The sequence below is a fragment of the Oncorhynchus nerka genome, linkage group LG11 (genome assembly GCF_034236695.1).
Source record: "Oncorhynchus nerka isolate Pitt River linkage group LG11, Oner_Uvic_2.0, whole genome shotgun sequence".
Classification (NCBI taxonomy): Eukaryota; Metazoa; Chordata; class Actinopteri; order Salmoniformes; family Salmonidae; genus Oncorhynchus; species Oncorhynchus nerka.
Window position 1 is genome coordinate 37,407,083 of NC_088406.1, and position 21,179 is coordinate 37,428,261.

Genomic DNA, 21,179 nt, shown 5'->3' on the forward strand with positions numbered 1-21,179 from the left:
GCTTTATAGAAGTGTCTCATATTCCAAACTGTGAGTTCTGTGAGAGGGCCTTATAGAAGTGTCTCATATTCCACACTGTGAGTTCTGTGAGAGGGCCTTATAGAAGTGTCTCATATTCCAAACTGTCAGTTCTGTGAGAGGGCCTTATAGAAGTGTCTCATATTCCAAGCTGTCAGTTCTGTGAGAGGGCCGTATAGAAGTGTCTCATATTCCAAACTGTCAGTTCTGTGAGACGGCTTTATAGAAGTGTCTCATATTCCAAGCTGTCAGTTCTGTGAGAGGGCCTTATAGAAGTGTCTCATATTCTAAGCTGTCAGTTCTGTGAGAGGGCCTTATAGAAGTGTCTCATATTCTAAGCTGTCAGTTCTGTGAGAGGGCCTTATAGAAGTGTCTCATATTCCAAACTGTGAGTTCTGTGAGAGGGCCTTATAGAAGTGTCTCATATTCCAAACTGTGAGTTCTGTGAGAGGGCCTAATAGAAGTGTCTCATATTCCAAACTGTCAGTTCTGTGAGACGGCCGTATAGAAGTGTCTCATATTCCAAACTGTGAGTTCTGTGAGAGGGCCTTATAGAAGTGTCTCATATTCCAAACTGTCAGTTCTGTGAGACGGCCTTATAGAAGTGTCTCATATTCCACACTGTGAGTTCTGTGAGAGGGCCTTATAGAAGTGTCTCATATTCCAAGCTGTCAGTTCTGTGAGAAGGCCGTATAGAAGTGTCTCATATTCCACACTGTGAGTTCTGTGAGAGGGCCTAATAGAAGTGTCTCATATTCCAAACTGTGAGTTCTGTGAGAGGGCCTTATAGAAGTGTCTCATATTCCAAGCTGTCAGTTCTGTGAGAGGGCCGTATAGAAGTGTCTCATATTCCACACTGTGAGTTCTGTCAGAGGGCCTTATAGAAGTGTCTCATATTCCAAGCTGTCAGTTCTGTGAGAGGGCCGTATAGAAGTGTCTCATATTCCAAACTGTGAGTTCTGTGAGAGGGCCTTATAGAAGTGTCTCATATTCCAAGTTGTCAGTTCTGTGAGAGGGCCTTATAGAAGTGTCTCATATTCTAAGATGTCAGTTCTGTGAGAGGGCCTTATAGAAGTGTCTCATATTCCAAACTGTCAGTTCTGTGAGACGGCTTTATAGAAGTGTCTCATATTCCAAACTGTGAGTTCTGTGAGAGGGCCTTATAGAAGTGTCTCATATTCCAAACTGTGAGTTCTGTGAGAGGGCCTAATAGAAGTGTCTCATATTCCAAACTGTGAGTTCTGTGAGAGGGCCTTATAGAAGTGTCTCATATTCCAAACTGTGAGTTCTGTGAGAGGGCCTTATAGAAGTGTCTCATATTCCAAGCTGTCAGTTCTGTGAGAGGGCCTTATAGAAGTGTCTCATATTCCAAACTGTGAGTTCTGTGAGAGGGCCTAATAGAAGTGTCTCATATTCCAAACTGTCAGTTCTGTGAGAGGGCCTTATAGAAGTGTCTCATATTCCAAGCTGTCAGTTCTGTGAGAGGGCCGTATAGAAGTGTCTCATATTCCAAACTGTGAGTTCTGTGAGAGGGCCTTATAGAAGTGTCTCATATTCCAAGCTGTCAGTTCTGTGAGAGGGCTTTATAGAAGTGTCTCATATTCCAAACTGTGAGTTCTGTGAGAGGGCCTTATAGAAGTGTCTCATATTCCAAACTGTGAGTTCTGTGAGAGGGCCGTATAGAAGTGTCTCATATTCCAAACTGTGAGTTCTGTGAGAGGGCCTTATAGAAGTGTCTCATATTCCAAACTGTGAGTTCTGTGAGAGGGCTTTATAGAAGTGTCTCATATTCCAAACTGTCAGTTCTGTGAGAGGGCCTTATAGAAGTGTCTCATATTCCAAGCTGTCAGTTCTGTGAGAGGGCCGTATAGAAGTGTCTCATATTCCAAGCTGTCAGTTCTGTTAGTGTTACACAAAACACTGTGGGCCTGCATGTTATCACAGAGAGGTTCTGTGGTTATTGTCAGTGTCACATCTTGGCAGACTCAAGGATTAGAGGAGTAAAAATAGCTATTTCTGTCTCTGTGTTAGGTGAGGATCTGACAGGCTGGCCAGGTGGCTGGATGGGGCAGGGTCAGAAGAGCTGAATCAGTGTACACAACGCTGTAACAACGGCATAATTGTCTTTTAACATAGATTTTATTACTTGTAGTCCAGGTGTATCAAGTGTCATGTTCTGACCTTAGTTCCTTTGTTTTTGTCTGTGTTTTAGTACCCCCTGAATATGAGCACCCCCCCTCCCCCTGAAAAGATTTAGATGCACTACTGTTCCACTGGAGGTCATAAGGTGAATGCACCAATTTGTAAGTCGCTCTGGATAAGAGCGTCTGCTAAATGACTTAAATGTAAATGTAAATGTTAGTATGGTCAGGGCGTGAGTTGGGGTGGGCAGTCTATGTTTGTTTTTCTATGTGGGTTTCTGAGTTCGGCCTAGTATGGTTCTCAATCAGAGGCAGCTGTCAATTGTTGTCCCTGATTGAGAATCATACTTAGGCAGCCTGGGTATCACTTTTGGTTTGTGGGTGTTTGTTTCCGTGTGAGTGTTTGGGCCACACGGTACTGTTTTGGTTTTGTAAATTCACATTGTCATTTATTGTTTAGTGTTCTGAGTTTTAATTAAACATCATCATGAACACTTACGACGCTGCGCTTTGGTCCTCCTCTCTTTCTCCCGAAGACGATCGTTACACCAAGTTTCATGCTTTTACATTCCTTTATTTGATCAAAGTTACATTTTATATTAAACATTTCTGGTCTGGTTTGTATGCAAGAGGTTGACAATTGACAATTCTAGAATGTTCATGAACTTGAACAAATGTATCGTAAAAGTATCACATAGTCTTTGTGGAACTACTGTTAATTCCTTTGATTTAAAGGTGTTCTGTAGAGTATGTAGCCCTCCTGTAGTAGCCCTCCTGTAGCCCTCCTGTATTCAGATTAAAAGGTGTTCTGTAGAGTATGTAGCCCCCCTGTATTCAGATTAAAAGGTGTTCTGTAGAGTATGTAGCCCCCCCGTATTCAGATTAAAAGGTGTTCTGTAGAGTATGTAGCCCTCCTGTATTCAGGTTAAAATATGTTCTGTAGAGTATGTAGCCCCCCTGTATTCAGATTAAAAGGTGTTCTGTAGATTCCCCCTGTATTCAGATTAAAAGGTGTTCTGTAGAGTATGTAGCCCCCCCGTATTCAGATTAAAAGGTGTTCTGTAGAGTATGTAGCCCTCCTGTATTCAGATTAAAAGGTATTCTGTAGAGTATGTAGCCCCCCTGTAGCCCTCCTGTATTCAGATTAAAAGGTGTTCTGTAGAGTATGTAGCCCCCCTGTATTCAGATTCAAAGGTGTTCTGTAGAGTATGTAGCCCTCCTGTAGCCCTCCTGTATTCAGATTAAAAGGTGTTCTGTAGAGTATGTAGCCCTCCTGTATTCAGATTAAAAGGTGTTCTGTAGAGTATGTAGCCCCCCTGTATTCAGATTAAAAGGTGTTCTGTAGAGTATGTAGCCCCCCTGTATTCAGATTAAAAGGTGTTCTGTAGAGTATGTAGCCCTCCTGTATTCAGATTAAAAGGTGTTCTGTAGAGTATGTAGCCCTCCTGTATTCAGATTAAAAGGTGTTCTGTAGAGTATGTAGCCCCCTGTATTTAGATTAAAAAGTGTTCTGTAGAGTATGTAGCCCCCCTGTATTCAGATTAAAAGGTGTTCTGTAGAGTATGTATCCCCCCTGTATTCAGATTAAATGTGTTCTGTAGAGTATGTAGCCCTCCTGTATTCAGATTAAAAGGTGTTCTGTAGAGTATGTAGCCCCCCTGTATTCAGATTAAAAGGTGTTCTGTGGAGTATGTAGCCCCCCGTATTCAGATTAAAATGTGTTCTGTAGAGTATGTAGCCCCCCTGTATTCAGATTAAAAGGTGTTCTGTAGAGTATGTAGCCCTCCTGTATTCAGATTAAAAGGTGTTCTGTAGAGTATGTAGCCCTCCTTTATTCAGATTAAAAGGTGTTCTGTAGAGTATGTAGCCCTCCTGTATTCAGATTAAAATGTGTTCTGTAGAGTATGTAGCCCCCCTGTATTCAGATTAAAAGGTGTTCTGTAGAGTATGTAGCCCCCCTGTATTCAGATTAAAAGGTGTTCTGTAGAGTATGTAGCCCCCCTGTATTCAGATTAAAAGGTGTTCTGTAGAGTATGTAGCCCTCCTGTATTCAGATTAAAAGGTGTTCTGTAGAGTATGTAGCCCTCCTGTATTCAGATTAAAAGGTGTTCTGTAGAGTATGTAGCCCCCCTGTAGCCCTCCTGTATTCAGATTAAAAGGTGTTCTGTAGAGTATGTAGCCCCCCTGTATTCAGATTCAAAGGTGTTCTGTAGAGTATGTAGCCCTCCTGTAGCCCTCCTGTATTCAGATTAAAAGGTGTTCTGTAGAGTATGTAGCCCTCCTGTATTCAGATTAAAAGGTGTTCTGTAGAGTATGTAGCCCCCCTGTATTCAGATTAAAAGGTGTTCTGTAGAGTATGTAGCCCCCCTGTATTCAGATTAAAAGGTGTTCTGTAGAGTATGTAGCCCTCCTGTATTCAGATTAAAAGGTGTTCTGTAGAGTATGTAGCCCCCCTGTAGCCCTCCTGTATTCAGATTAAAAGGTGTTCTGTAGAGTATGTAGCCCCCTGTATTCAGATTAAAGGTGTTCTGTAGAGTATGTAGCCCTCCTGTATTCAGCCCTCCTGTATTCAGATTAAAAGGTGTTCTGTAGAGTATGTAGCCCTCCTGTATTCAGATTAAAAGGTGTTCTGTAGAGTATGTAGCCCCCTGTATTCAGATTAAAAGGTGTTCTGTAGAGTATGTAGCCCCCCTGTATTCAGATTAAAAGGTGTTCTGTAGAGTATGTAGCCCTCCTGTATTCAGATTAAAAGGTGTTCTGTAGAGTATGTAGCCCTCCTGTATTCAGATTAAAAGGTGTTCTGTAGAGTATGTAGCCCTCCTGTATTCAGATTAAAAAGGTGTTCTGTAGAGTATGTAGCCCCCTGTATTCAGATTAAAAGGTGTTCTGTAGAGTATGTATCCCCCCTGTATTCAGATTAAATGTGTTCTGTAGAGTATGTAGCCCTCCTGTATTCAGATTAAAAGGTGTTCTGTAGAGTATGTAGCCCCCCTGTATTCAGATTAAAAGGTGTTCTGTAGAGTATGTAGCCCCCTGTATTCAGATTAAAAGGTGTTCTGTAGAGTATGTAGCCCTCCTGTATTCAGATTAAAAGGTGTTCTGTAGAGTATGTAGCCCTCCTGTATTCAGATTAAAAGGTGTTCTGTAGAGTATGTAGCCCTCCTGTATTCAGATTAAAATGTGTTCTGTAGAGTATGTAGCCCCCCTGTATTCAGATTAAAAGGTGTTCTGTAGAGTATGTAGCCCCCTGTATTCAGATTAAAAGGTGTTCTGTAGAGTATGTAGCCCCCTGTATTCAGATTAAAAGGTGTTCTGTAGAGTATGTAGCCCCCTGTATTCAGATTAAAAGGTGTTCTGTAGAGTATGTAGCCCCCCTGTATTCAGATTAAAAGGTGTTCTGTAGAGTATGTAGCCCCCCTGTAGCCCTCCTGTATTCAGATTAAAAGGTGTTCTGTAGAGTATGTAGCCCCCTGTATTCAGATTAAAGGTGTTCTGTAGAGTATGTAGCCCTCCTGTAGCCCTCCTGTATTCAGTTTAAAAGGTGTTCTGTAGAGTATGTAGCCCCCCTGTATTCAGATTAAAAGGTGTTCTGTAGAGTATGTAGCCCCCTGTATTCAGATTAAAAGGTGTTCTGTAGAGTATGTAGCCCCCCTGTATTCAGATTAAAAGGTGTTCTGTAGAGTATGTAGCCCTCCTGTATTCAGATTAAAAGGTGTTCTGTAGAGTATGTAGCCCTCCTGTATTCAGATTAAAAGGTGTTCTGTAGAGTATGTAGCCCCCCTGTATTCAGATTAAAAGGTGTTCTGTAGAGTATGTAGCCCCCCTGTATTCAGATTAAAAGGTGTTCTGTAGAGTATGTATTCCCCCTGTATTCATTATTAAAATGTGTTCTGTAGAGTATGTAGCCCTCCTGTATTCAGATTAAAAGGTGTTCTGTAGAGTATGTAGCCCCCCTGTATTCAGATTAAAAGGTGTTCTGTAGAGTATGTTCTGTAGCCCCCCTGTATTCAGATTAAAATGTGTTCTGTAGAGTATGTAGCCCCCCTGTATTCAGATTAAAAGGTGTTCTGTAGAGTATGTAGCCCCCTGTATTCAGATTAAAAGGTGTTCTGTAGAGTATGTAGCCCTCCTGTATTCAGATTAAAAGGTGTTCTGTAGAGTATGTAGCCCTCCTGTATTCAGATTAAAATGTGTTCTGTAGAGTATGTAGCCCCCCTGTATTCAGATTAAAAGGTGTTCTGTAGAGTATGTAGCCCCCCTGTATTCAGATTAAAAGGTGTTCTGTAGAGTATGTAGCCCCCTGTATTCAGATTAAAATGTATTCAGATTAAAATTAAAAGGTGTTCTGTAGAGTATGTAGCCCTCCTGTATTCAGATTAAAAGGTGTTCTGTAGAGTATGTAGCCCCCCTGTAGCCCTCCTGTATTCAGATTAAAAGGTGTTCTGTAGAGTATGTAGCCCCCCTGTATTCAGATTCAAAGGTGTTCTGTAGAGTATGTAGCCCTCCTGTAGCCCTCCTGTATTCAGTTTAAAAGGTGTTCTGTAGAGTATGTAGCCCCCCTGTATTCAGATTAAAAGGTGTTCTGTAGAGTATGTATTCCCCCTGTATTCATTATTAAAATGTGTTCTGTAGAGTATGTAGCCCTCCTGTATTCAGATTAAAAGGTGTTCTGTAGAGTATGTAGCCCCCCTGTATTCAGATTAAAAGGTGTTCTGTAGAGTATGTAGCCCCCCTGTATTCAGATTAAAATGTGTTCTGTAGAGTATGTAGCCCCCCTGTATTCAGATTAAAAGGTGTTCTGTAGAGTATGTAGCCCTCCTGTATTCAGATTAAAAGGTGTTCTGTAGAGTATGTAGCCCTCCTGTATTCAGATTAAAATGTGTTCTGTAGAGTATGTAGCCCCCCTGTATTCAGATTAAAAGGTGTTCTGTAGAGTATGTAGCCCCCCTGTATTCAGATTAAAAGGTGTTCTGTAGAGTATGTAGCCCTCCTGTATTCAGATTAAAAGGTGTTCTGTAGAGTATGTAGCCCCCCTGTATTCAGATTAAAAGGTGTTCTGTAGAGTATGTAGCCCCCTCCTGTATTCAGATTAAAAGGTGTTCTGTAGAGTATGTAGCCCTCCTGTATTCAGATTAAAAGGTGTTCTGTAGAGTATGTAGCCCCCCTTTATTCAGATTAAATTAAAAGGTGTTCTGTATTCAGAGTTCTGTATATGTAGCCCTCCTGTATTCAGATTAAAAGGTGTTCTGTAGAGTATGTAGCCCCCTGTATTCAGATTAAAAGGTGTTCTGTAGAGTATGTAGCCCCCCTGTATTCAGATTAAAAGGTGTTCTGTAGAGTATGTAGCCCTCCTGTATTCAGATTAAAAGGTGTTCTGTAGAGTATGTAGCCCTCCTGTATTCAGATTAAAAGGTGTTCTGTAGAGTATGTAGCCCCCTGTATTCAGATTAAAAGGTGTTCTGTAGAGTATGTAGCCCTCCTGTATTCAGATTAAAAGGTGTTCTGTAGAGTATGTAGCCCCCTGTATTCAGATTAAAAGGTGTTCTGTAGAGTATGTAGCCCCCTGTATTCAGATTAAAAGGTGTTCTGTAGAGTATGTAGCCCTCCTGTATTCAGATTAAAAGGTGTTCTGTAGAGTATGTAGCCCCCTGTATTCAGATTAAAAGGTGTTCTGTAGAGTATGTAGCCCCCTGTATTCAGATTAAAAGGTGTTCTGTAGAGTATGTAGCCCTCCTGTATTCAGATTAAAAGGTGTTCTGTAGAGTATGTAGCCCCCCTGTATTCAGATTAAAATGTGTTCTCTAGAGTATGTAGCCCTCCTGTAGCCCTCCTGTATTCAGATTAAAAGGTGTTCTGTAGAGTATGTAGCCCTCCTGTATTCAGATTAAAAGGTGTTCTGTAGAGTATGTAGCCCTCCTGTATTCAGATTAAAAGGTGTTCTGTAGAGTATGTAGCCCCCTGTATTCAGATTAAAAGGTGTTCTGTAGAGTATGTAGCCCTCCTGTATTCAGATTAAAAGGTGTTCTGTAGAGTATGTAGCCCCCCTGTATTCAGATTAAAAGGTGTTCTGTAGAGTATGTAGCCCTCCTGTATTCAGATTAAAAGGTGTTCTGTAGAGTATGTAGCCCCCTGTATTCAGATTAAAGGTGTTCTGTAGAGTATGTAGCCCTCCTGTATTCAGATTAAAAGGTGTTCTGTAGAGTATGTAGCCCCCTGTATTCAGATTAAAAGGTGTTCTGTAGAGTATGTAGCCCTCCTGTATTCAGATTAAAAGGTGTTCTGTAGAGTTTGTAGCCCCCCTGTATTCAGATTAAAAGGTGTTCTGTAGAGTATGTAGCCCCCCTGTAGCCCTCCTGTATTCAGATGAAAAGGTGTTCTGTAGAGTATGTAGCCCCCCTGTATTCAGATTGAAAGGTGTTCTTTAGAGTATGTAGCCCTCCTGTATTCAGATTAAAAGGTGTTCTGTAGAGTATGTAGCCCTCCTGTATTCAGATTAAAAGGTGTTCTGTAGAGTATGTAGCCCTCCTGTATTCAGATTAAAAGGTGTTCTGTAGAGTATGTAGCCCCCCTGTATTCAGATTAAAAGGTGTTCTGTAGATTCAGTATGTAGCCCTCCTGTATTCAGATTAAAAGGTGTTCTGTAGAGTATGTAGCCCTCCTGTATTCAGATTAAAAGGTGTTCTGTAGTATGTAGCCCTCCTGTATTCAGATTAAAAGGTCTTCTGTAGAGTATGTAGCCCTCCTGTATTCAGATTAAAAGGTGTTCTGTAGAGTATGTAGCCCCCCTGTATTCAGATTAAAAGGTGTTCTGTAGACTATGTAGCCCCCCTGTATTCAGATTAAAAGGTGTTCTGTAGAGTATGTAGCCCTCCTGTATTCAGATTAAAAGGTGTTCTGTAGAGTATGTAGCCCTCCTGTATTCAGATTAAAAGGTGTTCTGTAGAGTATGTAGCCCCCTGTATTCAGATTAAAATGGTGTTCTGTAGAGTATGTAGCCCCCTGTATTCAGATTAAAAGGTGTTCTGTAGAGTATGTAGCCCCCTGTATTCAGATTAAAAGGTGTTCTGTAGAGTATGTAGCCCCCTGTATTCAGATTCAAAGGTGTTCTGTAGAGTATGTAGCCCTCCTGTATTCAGATTAAAAGGTGTTCTGTAGAGTTTGTAGCCCCCCTGTATTCAGATTAAAAGGTGTTCTGTAGAGTATGTAGCCCCCTGTAGCCCTCCTGTATTCAGATTAAAAGGTGTTCTGTAGAGTATGTAGCCCCCTGTATTCAGATTAAAAGGTGTTCTTAGAGTATGTATCCCTCCTGTAGCCCTCCTGTATTCAGATTAAAAGGTGTTCTGTAGAGTATGTAGCCCTCCTGTATTCAGATTAAAAGGTGTTCTGTAGAGTATGTAGCCCTCCTGTATTCAGATTAAAAGGTGTTCTGTAGAGTATGTAGCCCCCCTGTATTCAGATTAAAAGGTGTTCTGTAGAGTATGCCCCCTGTATTCAGATTAAAAGGTGTTCTGTAGAGTATGTAGCCCTCTGTATTCAGATTAAAAGGTGTTCTGTAGAGTATGTAGCCCCCTGTATTCAGATTAAAATGTGTTCTGTAGAGTATGTAGCCCCCTGTATTCAGATTAAAAGGTGTTCTGTAGAGTATGTAGCCCCCTCTATTCAGATTAAAAGGTGTTCTGTATATGTAGCCCCCTGTATTCAGATTAAAAGGTGTTCTGTAGAGTATGTAGCCCTCCTGTATTCAGATTAAAAGGTGTTCTGTAGAGTTTGTAGCCCCCCTGTATTCAGATTAAAAGGTGTTCTGTAGAGTATGTAGCCCCCCTGTAGCCCTCCTGTATTCAGATGAAAAGGTGTTCTGTAGAGTATGTAGCCCCCCTGTATTCAGATTGAAAGGTGTTCTTTAGAGTATGTAGCCCTCCTGTAGCCCTCCTGTATTCAGATTAAAAGGTGTTCTGTAGAGTATGTAGCCCTCCTGTATTCAGATTAAAAACTGTTCTGTAGAGTATGTAGCCCTCCTGTATTCAGATTAAAAGGTGTTCTGTAGAGTATGTAGCCCCCCTGTATTCAGATTCAAAGGTGTTCTGTAGCCCTCCTGTATTCAGATTAAAAGGTGTTCTGTAGAGTATGTAGCCCTCCTGTATTCAGATTAAAAGGTGTTCTGTAGAGTATGTAGCCCTCCTGTATTCAGATTAAAAGGTGTTCTGTAGAGTATGTAGCCCTCCTGTATTCAGATTAAAAGGTGTTCTGTAGAGTATGTATCCCCCCTGTATTCAGATTAAAAGGTGTTCTGTAGACTATGTAGCCCCCCTGTATTCAGATTAAAAGGTGTTCTGTAGAGTATGTAGCCCTCCTGTATTCAGATTAAAAGGTGTTCTGTACAGTATGTAGCCCTCCTGTATTCAGATTAAAAGGTGTTCTGTAGAGTATGTAGCCCCCCTGTATTCAGATTAAAATGTGTTCTGTAGAGTATGTAGCCCCCCTGTATTCAGATTAAAAGGTGTTCTGTAGAGTATGTAGCCCTCCTGTATTCAGATTAAAATGTGTTCTCTAGAGTATGTAGCCCTCCTGTAGCCCTCCTGTATTCAGATTAAAAGGTGTTCTGTAGAGTATGTAGCCCTCCTGTATTCAGATTAAAAGGTGTTCTGTAGAGTATGTAGCCCCCCTGTATTCAGATTAAAAGGTGTTCTGTAGAGTATGTAGCCCTCCTGTATTCAGATTAAAAGGTGTTCTGTAGAGTATGTAGCCCTCCTGTATTCAGATTAAAAGGTGTTCTGTAGAGTATGTAGCCCCCCTGTATTCAGATTAAAATGTGTTCTGTAGAGTATGTAGCCCCCTGTATTCAGATTAAAAGGTGTTCTGTAGAGTATGTAGCCCTCCTTTATTCAGATTAAAAGGTGTTCTGTAGAGTTTGTAGCCCCCCTGTATTCAGATTAAAAGGTGTTCTGTAGAGTATGTAGCCCCCCTGTAGCCCTCCTGTATTCAGATGAAAAGGTGTTCTGTAGAGTATGTAGCCCCCCTGTATTCAGATTGAAAGGTGTTCTTTAGAGTATGTAGCCCTCTTGTAGCCCTCCTGTATTCAGATTAAAAGGTGTTCTGTAGAGTATGTAGCCCTCCTGTATTCAGATTAAAAGGTGTTCTGTAGAGTATGTAGCCCTCCTGTATTCAGATTAAAAGGTGTTCTGTAGAGTATGTAGCCCCCCTGTATTCAGATTAAAAGGTGTTCTGTAGAGTATGTAGCCCTCCTGTATTCAGATTAAAAGGTGTTCTGTAGAGTTTGTAGCCCCCCTGTATTCAGATTAAAAGGTGTTCTGTAGAGTATGTAGCCCCCCTGTAGCCCTCCTGTATTCAGATGAAAAGGTGTTCTGTAGAGTATGTAGCCCCCCTGTATTCAGATTGAAAGGTGTTCTTTAGAGTATGTAGCCCTCCTGTAGCCCTCCTGTATTCAGATTAAAAGGTGTTCTGTAGAGTATGTAGCCCTCCTGTATTCAGATTAAAAGCTGTTCTGTAGAGTATGTAGCCCTCCTGTATTCAGATTAAAAGGTGTTCTGTAGAGTATGTAGCCCCCCTGTATTCAGATTCAAAGGTGTTCTGTAGAGTATGTAGCCCTCCTGTATTCAGATTAAAAGGTGTTCTGTAGAGTATGTAGCCCTCCTGTATTCAGATTAAAAGGTGTTCTGTAGAGTATGTAGCCCTCCTGTATTCAGATTAAAAGGTCTTCTGTAGAGTATGTATCCCTCCTGTATTCAGATTAAAAGGTGTTCTGTAGAGTATGTATCCCCCCTGTATTCAGATTAAAAGGTGTTCTGTAGACTATGTAGCCCCCCTGTATTCAGATTAAAAGGTGTTCTGTAGTTCTCCTGTATTCAGATTAAAAGGTGTTCTGTAGAGCCCTCCTGTATTCAGATTAAAAGGTGTTCTGTAGAGTATGTAGCCCTCCTGTATTCAGATTAAAATGTGTTCTGTAGAGTATGTAGCCCCCTGTATTCAGATTAAAAGGTGTTCTGTAGAGTATGTAGCCCCCTGTATTCAGATTAAAAGGTGTTCTGTAGAGTATGTAGCCCCCTGTATTCAGATTAAAAGTGTTCTGTATTCAGATTCAATTAAAAGGTGTTCTGTAGAGTATGTAGCCCTCCTGTATTCAGATTAAAAGGTGTTCTGTAGAGTTTGTAGCCCCCCTGTATTCAGATTAAAAGGTGTTCTGTAGAGTATGTAGCCCCCCTGTAGCCCTCCTGTATTCAGATGAAAAGGTGTTCTGTAGAGTATGTAGCCCCCTGTATTCAGATTGAAAGGTGTTCTGTAGAGTATGTATCCCTCTGTAGCCCTCCTGTATTCAGATTAAAAGGTGTTCTGTAGAGTATGTAGCCCTCCTGTATTCAGATTAAAAGCTGTTCTGTAGAGTATGTAGCCCTCCTGTATTCAGATTAAAAGGTGTTCTGTAGAGTATGTAGCCCCCTGTATTCAGATTAAAGGTGTTCTGTAGAGTATGTAGCCCTCCTGTATTCAGATTAAAAGGTGTTCTGTAGAGTATGTAGCCCCCCTGTATTCAGATTAAAAGGTGTTCTGTAGAGTATGTAGCCCTCCTGTATTCAGATTAAAAGGTGTTCTGTAGAGTATGTAGCCCTCCTGTATTCAGATTAAAAGGTGTTCTGTAGAGTATGTAGCCCCCTGTATTCAGATTAAAAGGTGTTCTGTATTCAGATTAAAAGGTGTTCTGTAGAGTATGTAGCCCCCTGTATTCAGATTAAAAGGTGTTCTGTAGAGTATTCAGATTAAAAGGTGTTCCCCCTGTATTCAGATTAAAAGGTGTTCTGTACAGTATGTATCCTCCTGTATTCAGATTAAAATTAAAAGGTGTTCTGTAGAGTATGTAGCCCCCTGTATTCAGATTAAAATGTGTTCTGTAGAGTATGTAGCCCTCCTGTATTCAGATTAAAAGGTGTTCTGTAGAGTATGTAGCCCCCTGTATTCAGATTAAAAGGTGTTCTGTAGAGTATGTAGCCCCCTGTTCAGATTAAAAGGTGTTCTGTAGAGTATGTAGCCCTCCTGTATTCAGATTAAAAGGTGTTCTGTAGAGTATGTAGCCCTCCTGTATTCAGATTAAAAGGTGTTCTGTAGAGTATGTAGCCCTCCTGTATTCAGATTAAAAGGTGTTCTGTAGAGTATGTATCCCCCTGTATTCAGATTAAAAGGTGTTCTGTAGAGTATGTAGCCCCCCTGTATTCAGATTAAAAGGTGTTCTGTAGAGTATGTAGCCCCCCTGTATTCAGATTAAAAGGTGTTCTGTAGAGTATGTAGCCCTCCTGTATTCAGATTAAAAGGTGTTCTGTAGAGTATGTAGCCCTCCTGTATTCAGATTAAAAGGTGTTCTGTAGAGTATGTATGATTAAAAGGTGTTCTGTAGAGTATGTAGCCCCTGTATTCAGATTAAAAGGTGTTCTGTAGAGTATGTAGCCCCCTGTATTCAGATTAAAAGGTGTTCTGTAGAGTATGTAGCCCTCCTGTATTCAGATTAAAAGGTGTTCTGTAGAGTATGTAGCCCCCTGTATTCAGATTAAAAGGTGTTCTGTAGAGTTTGTAGCCCCCCTGTATTCAGATTAAAAGGTGTTCTGTAGAGTATGTAGCCCCCCTGTAGCCCTCCTGTATTCAGATGAAAAGGTGTTCTGTAGAGTATGTAGCCCCCCTGTATTCAGATTAAAAGGTGTTCTGTAGAGTATGTAGCCCCCCTGTAGCCCTCGTGTATTCAGATGAAAAGGTGTTCTGTAGAGTATGTAGCCCTCCTGTATTCAGATTAAAAGGTGTTCTGTAGAGTATGTAGCCCTCCTGTATTCAGATTAAAAGGTGTTCTGTAGAGTATGTAGCCCCCCTGTATTCAGATTAAAAGGTGTTCTGTAGAGTATGTAGCCCTCCTGTATTCAGATTAAAAGGTGTTCTGTAGAGTATGTAGCCCTCCTGTATTCAGATTAAAAGGTGTTCTGTAGAGTATGTAGCCCTCCTGTATTCAGATTAAAAGGTCTTCTGTAGAGTATGTAGCCCTCCTGTATTCAGATTAAAAGGTGTTCTGTAGAGTATGTATCCCCCCTGTATTCAGATTAAAAGGTGTTCTGTAGACTATGTAGCCCCCCTGTATTCAGATTAAAAGGTGTTCTGTAGAGTATGTAGCCCTCCTGTATTCAGATTAAAAGGTGTTCTGTACAGTATGTATCCCTCCTGTATTCAGATTAAAAGGTGTTCTATAGAGTATGTAGCCCCCCTGTATTCAGATTAAAATGTGTTCTGTAGAGTATGTAGCCCCCCTGTATTCAGATTAAAAGGTGTGCTGTAGAGTATGTAGCCCTCCTGTATTCTGATTAAAATGTGTTCTCTAGAGTATGTAGCCCTCCTGTATCCCTCCTGTATTCAGATTAAAAGGTGTTCTGTAGAGTATGTAGCCCTCCTGTATTCAGATTAAAAGGTGTTCTGTAGAGTATGTAGCCCCCCTGTATTCAGATTAAAAGGTGTTCTGTAGAGTATGTAGCCCTCCTGTAGCCCTCCTGTATTCAGATTAAAAGGTGTTCTGTAGAGTATGTAGCCCTCCTGTATTCAGATTAAAAGGTGTTCTGTAGAGTATGTAGCCCCCCTGTATTCAGATTAAAAGGTGTTCTGTAGAGTATGTAGCCCTCCTGTATTCAGATTAAAAGGTGTTCTGTAGAGTATGTAGCCCTCCTGTATTCAGATTAAAAGGTGTTCTGTAGAGTATGTAGCCCTCCTGTAGCCCTCCTGTATTCAGATTAAAAGGTGTTCTGTAGAGTATGTAGCCCTCCTGTTGCCCTCCTGTATTCAGATTAAAAGGTGTTCTGTAGAGTATGTAGCCCCCCTGTATTCAGATTAAAAGGTGTTCTGTAGAGTATGTAGCCCCCCTGTATTCAGATTAAAAGGTGTTCTGTAGAGTATGTAACCCTCCTTTATTCAGATTAAAAGGTGTTCTGTAGAGTATGTTCCCCTCCTGTATTCAGATTAAAAGGTGTTCTGTAGAGTATGTAGCCCCCCTGTATTCAGATTAAAAGGTGCTCTGTCTCCTTTCTGTTTCAGACTACCTATGTTCCCCAGAGGAGAACGTTCACATGATCGATTTCACAAGGTTCAAGATCCGAGACATGGAGACAGGGACGGTTCTGTTTGAGATCACCAAGCCCCCTGTACCAGGTATATGCTATGTCGAAACTATCATATTATACAGTACAGATATTAGATACATGTCCCCCATTATAATGTATTTAATCAAGACATGGAGACAGGGACAGTGCTGTTTGAGATCACCAAGCCCCCAGCACCAGGTCAGTATTAGGCCTGTCTGTACTATGTACACGACCGTTCAAAACGCTACAAAACACTACAATAGTCATTTACAGCATTAGCAATGTCTACACTGTATTTCTGATTTGATGTTATTTTAATGGACAAAAAATTTGCTTTTCTTTCAAAAACAAGGACATTTCTTAGTGACCCCAAACTTTTGAACGGTAGTGTATAACCATTAGTATTTGTGTCCCCTAACATATTCATAGATACATGTTAACATATTCTCTATTATTAGACCCTAGGATATATGACTTGTGGCACTAAACTATAGGTCATAACAAACATTAACAAACTATACTTTTGGAAAGTCGGTTAGGACATCTACTTTGTGCAATTCACTGTATCACAATTCCAGTGGGTCAGAAGTTTACATACACTAAGTTGACTGTGCCTTTAAACAGCTTGGAAAATTCCAGAAAATTATGTCATGGCTTTAGAAGGTTCTGATAGGCTAATTGACATCATTTGAGTCAATTGGAGGTGCACCTGTGGATGTATTTCAAAGCCTACCTAAAAGCCTACCTAAAACCTCAGAAAAAAAATTGTAGACCTCCACAAGTCTGTCTCCTAGAGATCAAATCCAATCAAATTTATTTATATAGCCCTTCGTACATCAGCTGATATCTCAAAGTACTGTACAGAAACCCAGCCTAAAACCCCAAACAGGAAGCAATGCAGGTGTAGAAGAGATGAACGTACTTTTGTGCGAGAAGTGCAAATCAATCCCAGAACAACAGCAAAGGACCTTGTGGAGATGCTGGAGGAAACAGGGACAAAAGTATCTATATCCACAGTAAAACGAGTCCTATATCAACATAACCTGAAAAGCTGCTCAGCAAGGAAGAAGCCACTGCTCCAAAACCACCTTAAAAAGCCAGACTATGGTTTGCAACTGCACATGGGAACAAAGATTGTACTTTTTGGAGAAATCTCCTCTGCTCTGATGAAACAAAAATAAAACTGTTTGACCATAATGACCATCGTTATGTTTGGAGGAAAAAGGGAGAGGCTTGCATGCCGAAGAACACCATCCCAACCGTGAAGCACGGGGTGGCAGCATCATGTTGTGGGGTGCTTTGTTACAGGAGGGACTGGTGCACTTCACAAAATAGATGGCATCATGAGGGAGGAAAATGATGTAGATATAATTAAGCTACATCTCAAGACATCAGTCAGGAAGTTTAAAGCTTGGTCGCAAATGAGTCTTCCAAATGGACAACGACCCCAAGCATACTTCCAAGCATACTTCCAAAGTTGTGGCCATCACAAAGCCTTGACCTCGATCCTATAGAGAATTTGTGGGCAGAACTGAAAAGGCGTGTGCAAGCAAGGAGGTCTACAAACCTGACTCAGTTACACCAGCTCTGTCAGGAGGAATGGGCCAAAATTGGGCCAAAATTGGGCCAAAATTCACCCAACTTATTGTGGGAAGCTTGTGGAAGGTTACCTGAAATGTTTGACCCACATTAAACAATTTAAAGGCAATGCTACCAAATACTAATTGAGTGTATGTACACTTCTGACCCACTGGGAATGTGAGGAAAGAAATAAAAGCTGAAATAAATCCTTCTCTCTACTATTATTCTAACATTTCACATTCTTAGAATAAAGTGGTGATCCTAACTGAGCTAAGACAGAGAATTTTTACAAGGATTAAATGTCAGGAATTGTGAAAAACTGAGTTTAAATGTATTTGGCTAAGGTTTATGTTAATTTCCGACATCAACCTCTGGGTTAACTAGGCCCAGGCAGTAATATGCATGTTTCATGAATGAATTGCTAGGTCGCCATTGAGAAGGTGTTATTTCGCTGTGTGAGTTGATCATCTAAGGCTCTGAAACAGTGTCTATTCAGAGAGGTACACAGCAGAGAGGCCGCACTTCAAAACAGCAGGCTTGTTAACGCGGTATCTTTTGTGACACTGTGGCAGCGGGCGAAAAGAAGGACTTGGACCCCAACGGAGGCCGCTTCGTCCGTTACCAGTTCACCCCCGCCTTCCTGCAGCTGCGCCAGGTCGGAGCCACGTAAGTCAGAGCTAAGATGGCCGCCAGGGTGTGTGGATGTGTAAGAATGGTGGTGCGGTGGACACTCAGTGCCCTGCTGCTCTACGAAGAGGAGACAGATGGGGAGGGCTATTCTCGGAGAGTGAGAGGAGGTGAGAGTGTGTGCATGTCTACGTGCTTGCATGCGTGTTTGTGAGTGACAGATGCCAAGGAGCCAGGAAGGCCGTACAGTTGGGGGCAGAGAGAAAGGGAGAGAGAGAAAGAGAGAGAGAGGGAGAGAGAGAAATAGAGAGAGAGGGAGATAGATAAAAAAAAGAAGGCAGAGAGGGAGAAAGAGAAAGAGAGAGAGAGATATGAGGAAAATGACATTCGGGCCAGTTGTTATTAATTACTGCAGTGGGCTAAATCTTGTTAGTCTTAAACAAATCTACTTTGAAACCAAAGTATACACCTCACACACATGGTTATGGGCTCAAAAAAAGAAGACACCTGTACTATTTCAGATATAAAGTTGAAATGTTTGTAGTTTGCATCCCAATACTACACTTTATATAGATCATAGAAGACTGAAATATAACAAAGTTGTTTGACATAGAATCACCAGAAGTTCGACTGTTTAAAATAATCTTTATTAATTAGGAAATTCTGAAAAATATGAATAACATTCCACCCATGAGGTCAGTGTTTCATTGGACTGCAGGAAAGGGCTACAGAACGGGGGCAGATGAGGAGACATGGAATTATACTTCCATTCTGCATCAAACTATGACAAACTAATGATGTGTGTAAGTGTGCTTCCAATAGTTTATCGGATCTCTCTGTCCCCCTGTCCTCTCTGACACAGTGTGGAGTTCACAGTGGGAGACATGCCCATCAACAACTTCAGGATGATTGAGAGGCACTACTTCAGAGAGCAGCTCCTCAAGAGCTTTGATTTTGAGTTTGGTTTCTGTATGCCCAGCAGCAAGAACACCTGTGAACACATCTACGAGTTCCCCCCTCTGTCAGAGGACATCAGTGAGTATAGACACTCATAGAAACAGAGACACAGACATAGCACGCATGCATTTCCTGTACCCATACCAGACAGTCCGACACACACACACACACGCACACACACACACACACACACACGCACACACACACACACACACACGTTCACTCAAACACACACACGCATTCACTCAAACACACACACTTACACAAGCACACACACACTGATGTGTCCTTGCTCTCCCTTCTTCCTCAGTGCGTGAGATGATCCTGCACCCATACCAGACAGTCCGACACACACACACACACGCACACACACACACGTTCACTCAAACACACACACACGCATTCACTCAAACACACACACTTACACAAGCACACACACACTGATGTGTCCTTGCTCTCCCTTCTTCCTCAGTGCGTGAGATGATCCTGCACCCATACCAGACAGTCCGACACACACACACACACACACGCACACGCACACACACACACGTTCACTCAAACACACACACGCATTCACTCAAACACACACACTTACACAAGCACACACACACTGATGTGTCCTTGCTCTCCCTTCTTCCTCAGTGCGTGAGATGATCCTGCACCCATACCAGACAGTCCGACACACACACACACACACACACACGCACACGCACACGCACACACACACACGTTCACTCAAACACACACACGCATTCACTCAAACACACACACTTACACAAGCACACACACACTGATGTGTCCTTGCTCTCCCTTCTTCCTCAGTGCGTGAAATGATCCTGCACCCATACAAAACGCAGTCCGACAGCTTCTACTTTGTGGACAACAAGCTGGTGATGCACAACAAGGCAGACTACTCCTACAGTGGGAGTCCATAGGACCACAGGATCCCCCCTAGACACCTAGACCCATCCCAACTCCAACTCAATCCCACCCCCCCATGGGACCACGGACAGACAGACAGACGAACGTGCTGACAGATGACGAATGGAGAGATGTATGGACGGACTGACAGGTCACAAGCAACAGGGCTGATGGACAGCCTCTCACACTCTCCGCAGCTTTATTTCTCCAACCAGAATTCCCCCATTGCTTGTTATCGCCTCAATTGCAATCCCCTACTCCAAGTCTCTTGCAATGACCTCTCAACTTATGTTTCTGTGTCTGATAGAGAGTGTTGTAGATGTGTACACAGTCTAGCATACATGAACACACACAGACCTTTGCTATGGGACACGTCTGATGTGGCCTGATCTAGACCAAATAAAAGCACAACAAGTACAGTATGTAAGGGCCAGTAACAATGAATGAGATTGAATGTCTAGTCAGCGTTTTCTGAAGGGCTCAGTCAATCTACTAAAGAGAAAAAGAGAGCAGGAAAGAGAGAAAAGGGAGAGACAGAAAAAATTGAGAGAGAGAGAAAGAGAGATAGAGAGAGGGTCTGCTTATCTGCCCTTCATCTCATTAACATTAAGCTATTTAAACAATAGAGACAGACAGACAGACCCGCCAGTTGTCGGTCGCAGGACCAAGTGACACAGACACGCAATTCGCTGACATCCTCAAAACATGTATTCTAGTCGAGCAAGCAGAACCTATATATTTCTACTAGGGTTCAGCAACTTTTTTTTACTCTTAAAGAAAGTCAAAAAAGTTTATTGAATTTCTAATAAATAGCCATTAGCTCTGAATGACTCGATGTCCCTGATAGGAATAGTACTACTTCTTTGTCGATCACCATTCCACTAGAAACCAGTCGAATGCCATTAGGGTACAGTAAATCGTAGAATGGGACAGGTACTCTTTTACAGTGAATGTGTCGTATTTAGGGTTGTAAAATTCTAGCTTTCCCAAAATTCCCTGGTTTTCCAGAAGTCCCGTTTGGAGGATTCCTGCGTTTCTTATTCCAACCTGATTCTCGGAATCTTCCAACCTGGATTTCCGGAAAACTTGGGAATTTTAGGAAAGTTAGTAGAATTTTGCAATCCTAGTCGTGTTTATTTCCGTATACTCATAGTTTTATGTTCTAAAGTATTTTTTTAAATAGCCACGTTGAGGAGTTAAAAGTAGGTGAAGGATAGTCATATAGGAATTCAAAACCAGATATTCATTTTGATATCCAGCACATACTATTTAGTCTCAAGTGATCTGCAGATTTATTTACAATAAATGTGGTTTTTGTAAATTAAAACAAAAAATAGTGTAAAGTTTAGATGGTTGAAATGCCACTTTGAGAAATAAATATATGTGATTTTTTGGGAAGTCTTGAAATGCGTCTTGTGGTCTTTATTCACTTGATAGGAAGATGATGGTATGTGGGAATAGCCAATCACAGTGTATTCGGAAATTATTCAAGACCCCTTGACTTTTTCCACATTTTGTTACTTTACAGCCTTATTCTAAAATGGATTCAATTGTTTTTTTCCCTCATCAATGTACACACTATAACCCATAATGACGAAGCAAAAACAGGTTTTTAGAAATGTTTGCAAATATTTAAAAAATAAAAACTGAAATATCACGTAAGTATTCAGACCCTTTACTCAGTACTTTGTTGAAGCACCTTTGGCATCGATCACAGCCTCGAGTTTTCTTAGATATGATGCTTCAAGCTTGGCACACCTGTATTTGGGGAGTTTCTCCCATTCTTCTCTGTAGATACTCTGAAGCTCTGTCAGGTTGG

At 41.4% G+C, this 21,179-nt stretch overlaps 1 protein-coding gene across 1 annotated transcript in view; it reads left to right on the forward strand.

The window, feature by feature from the left end:
- LOC115137773 (protein unc-119 homolog A-like) overlaps positions 1-20,767 on the forward strand; it is a 51,674-nt gene extending 30,907 nt beyond the window's left edge. The window contains exons 2-5 of the mRNA XM_065024492.1: positions 15,228-15,341; positions 17,428-17,521; positions 18,345-18,517; positions 19,262-20,767. Of these exons, the coding sequence (XP_064880564.1) occupies positions 15,228-15,341; positions 17,428-17,521; positions 18,345-18,517; positions 19,262-19,374 (494 nt within the window). The 3' untranslated portion in view covers positions 19,375-20,767. The remainder of the gene's footprint in view (positions 1-15,227; positions 15,342-17,427; positions 17,522-18,344; positions 18,518-19,261) is intronic.
- The last annotated feature ends 412 nt before the right edge of the window (positions 20,768-21,179 follow it).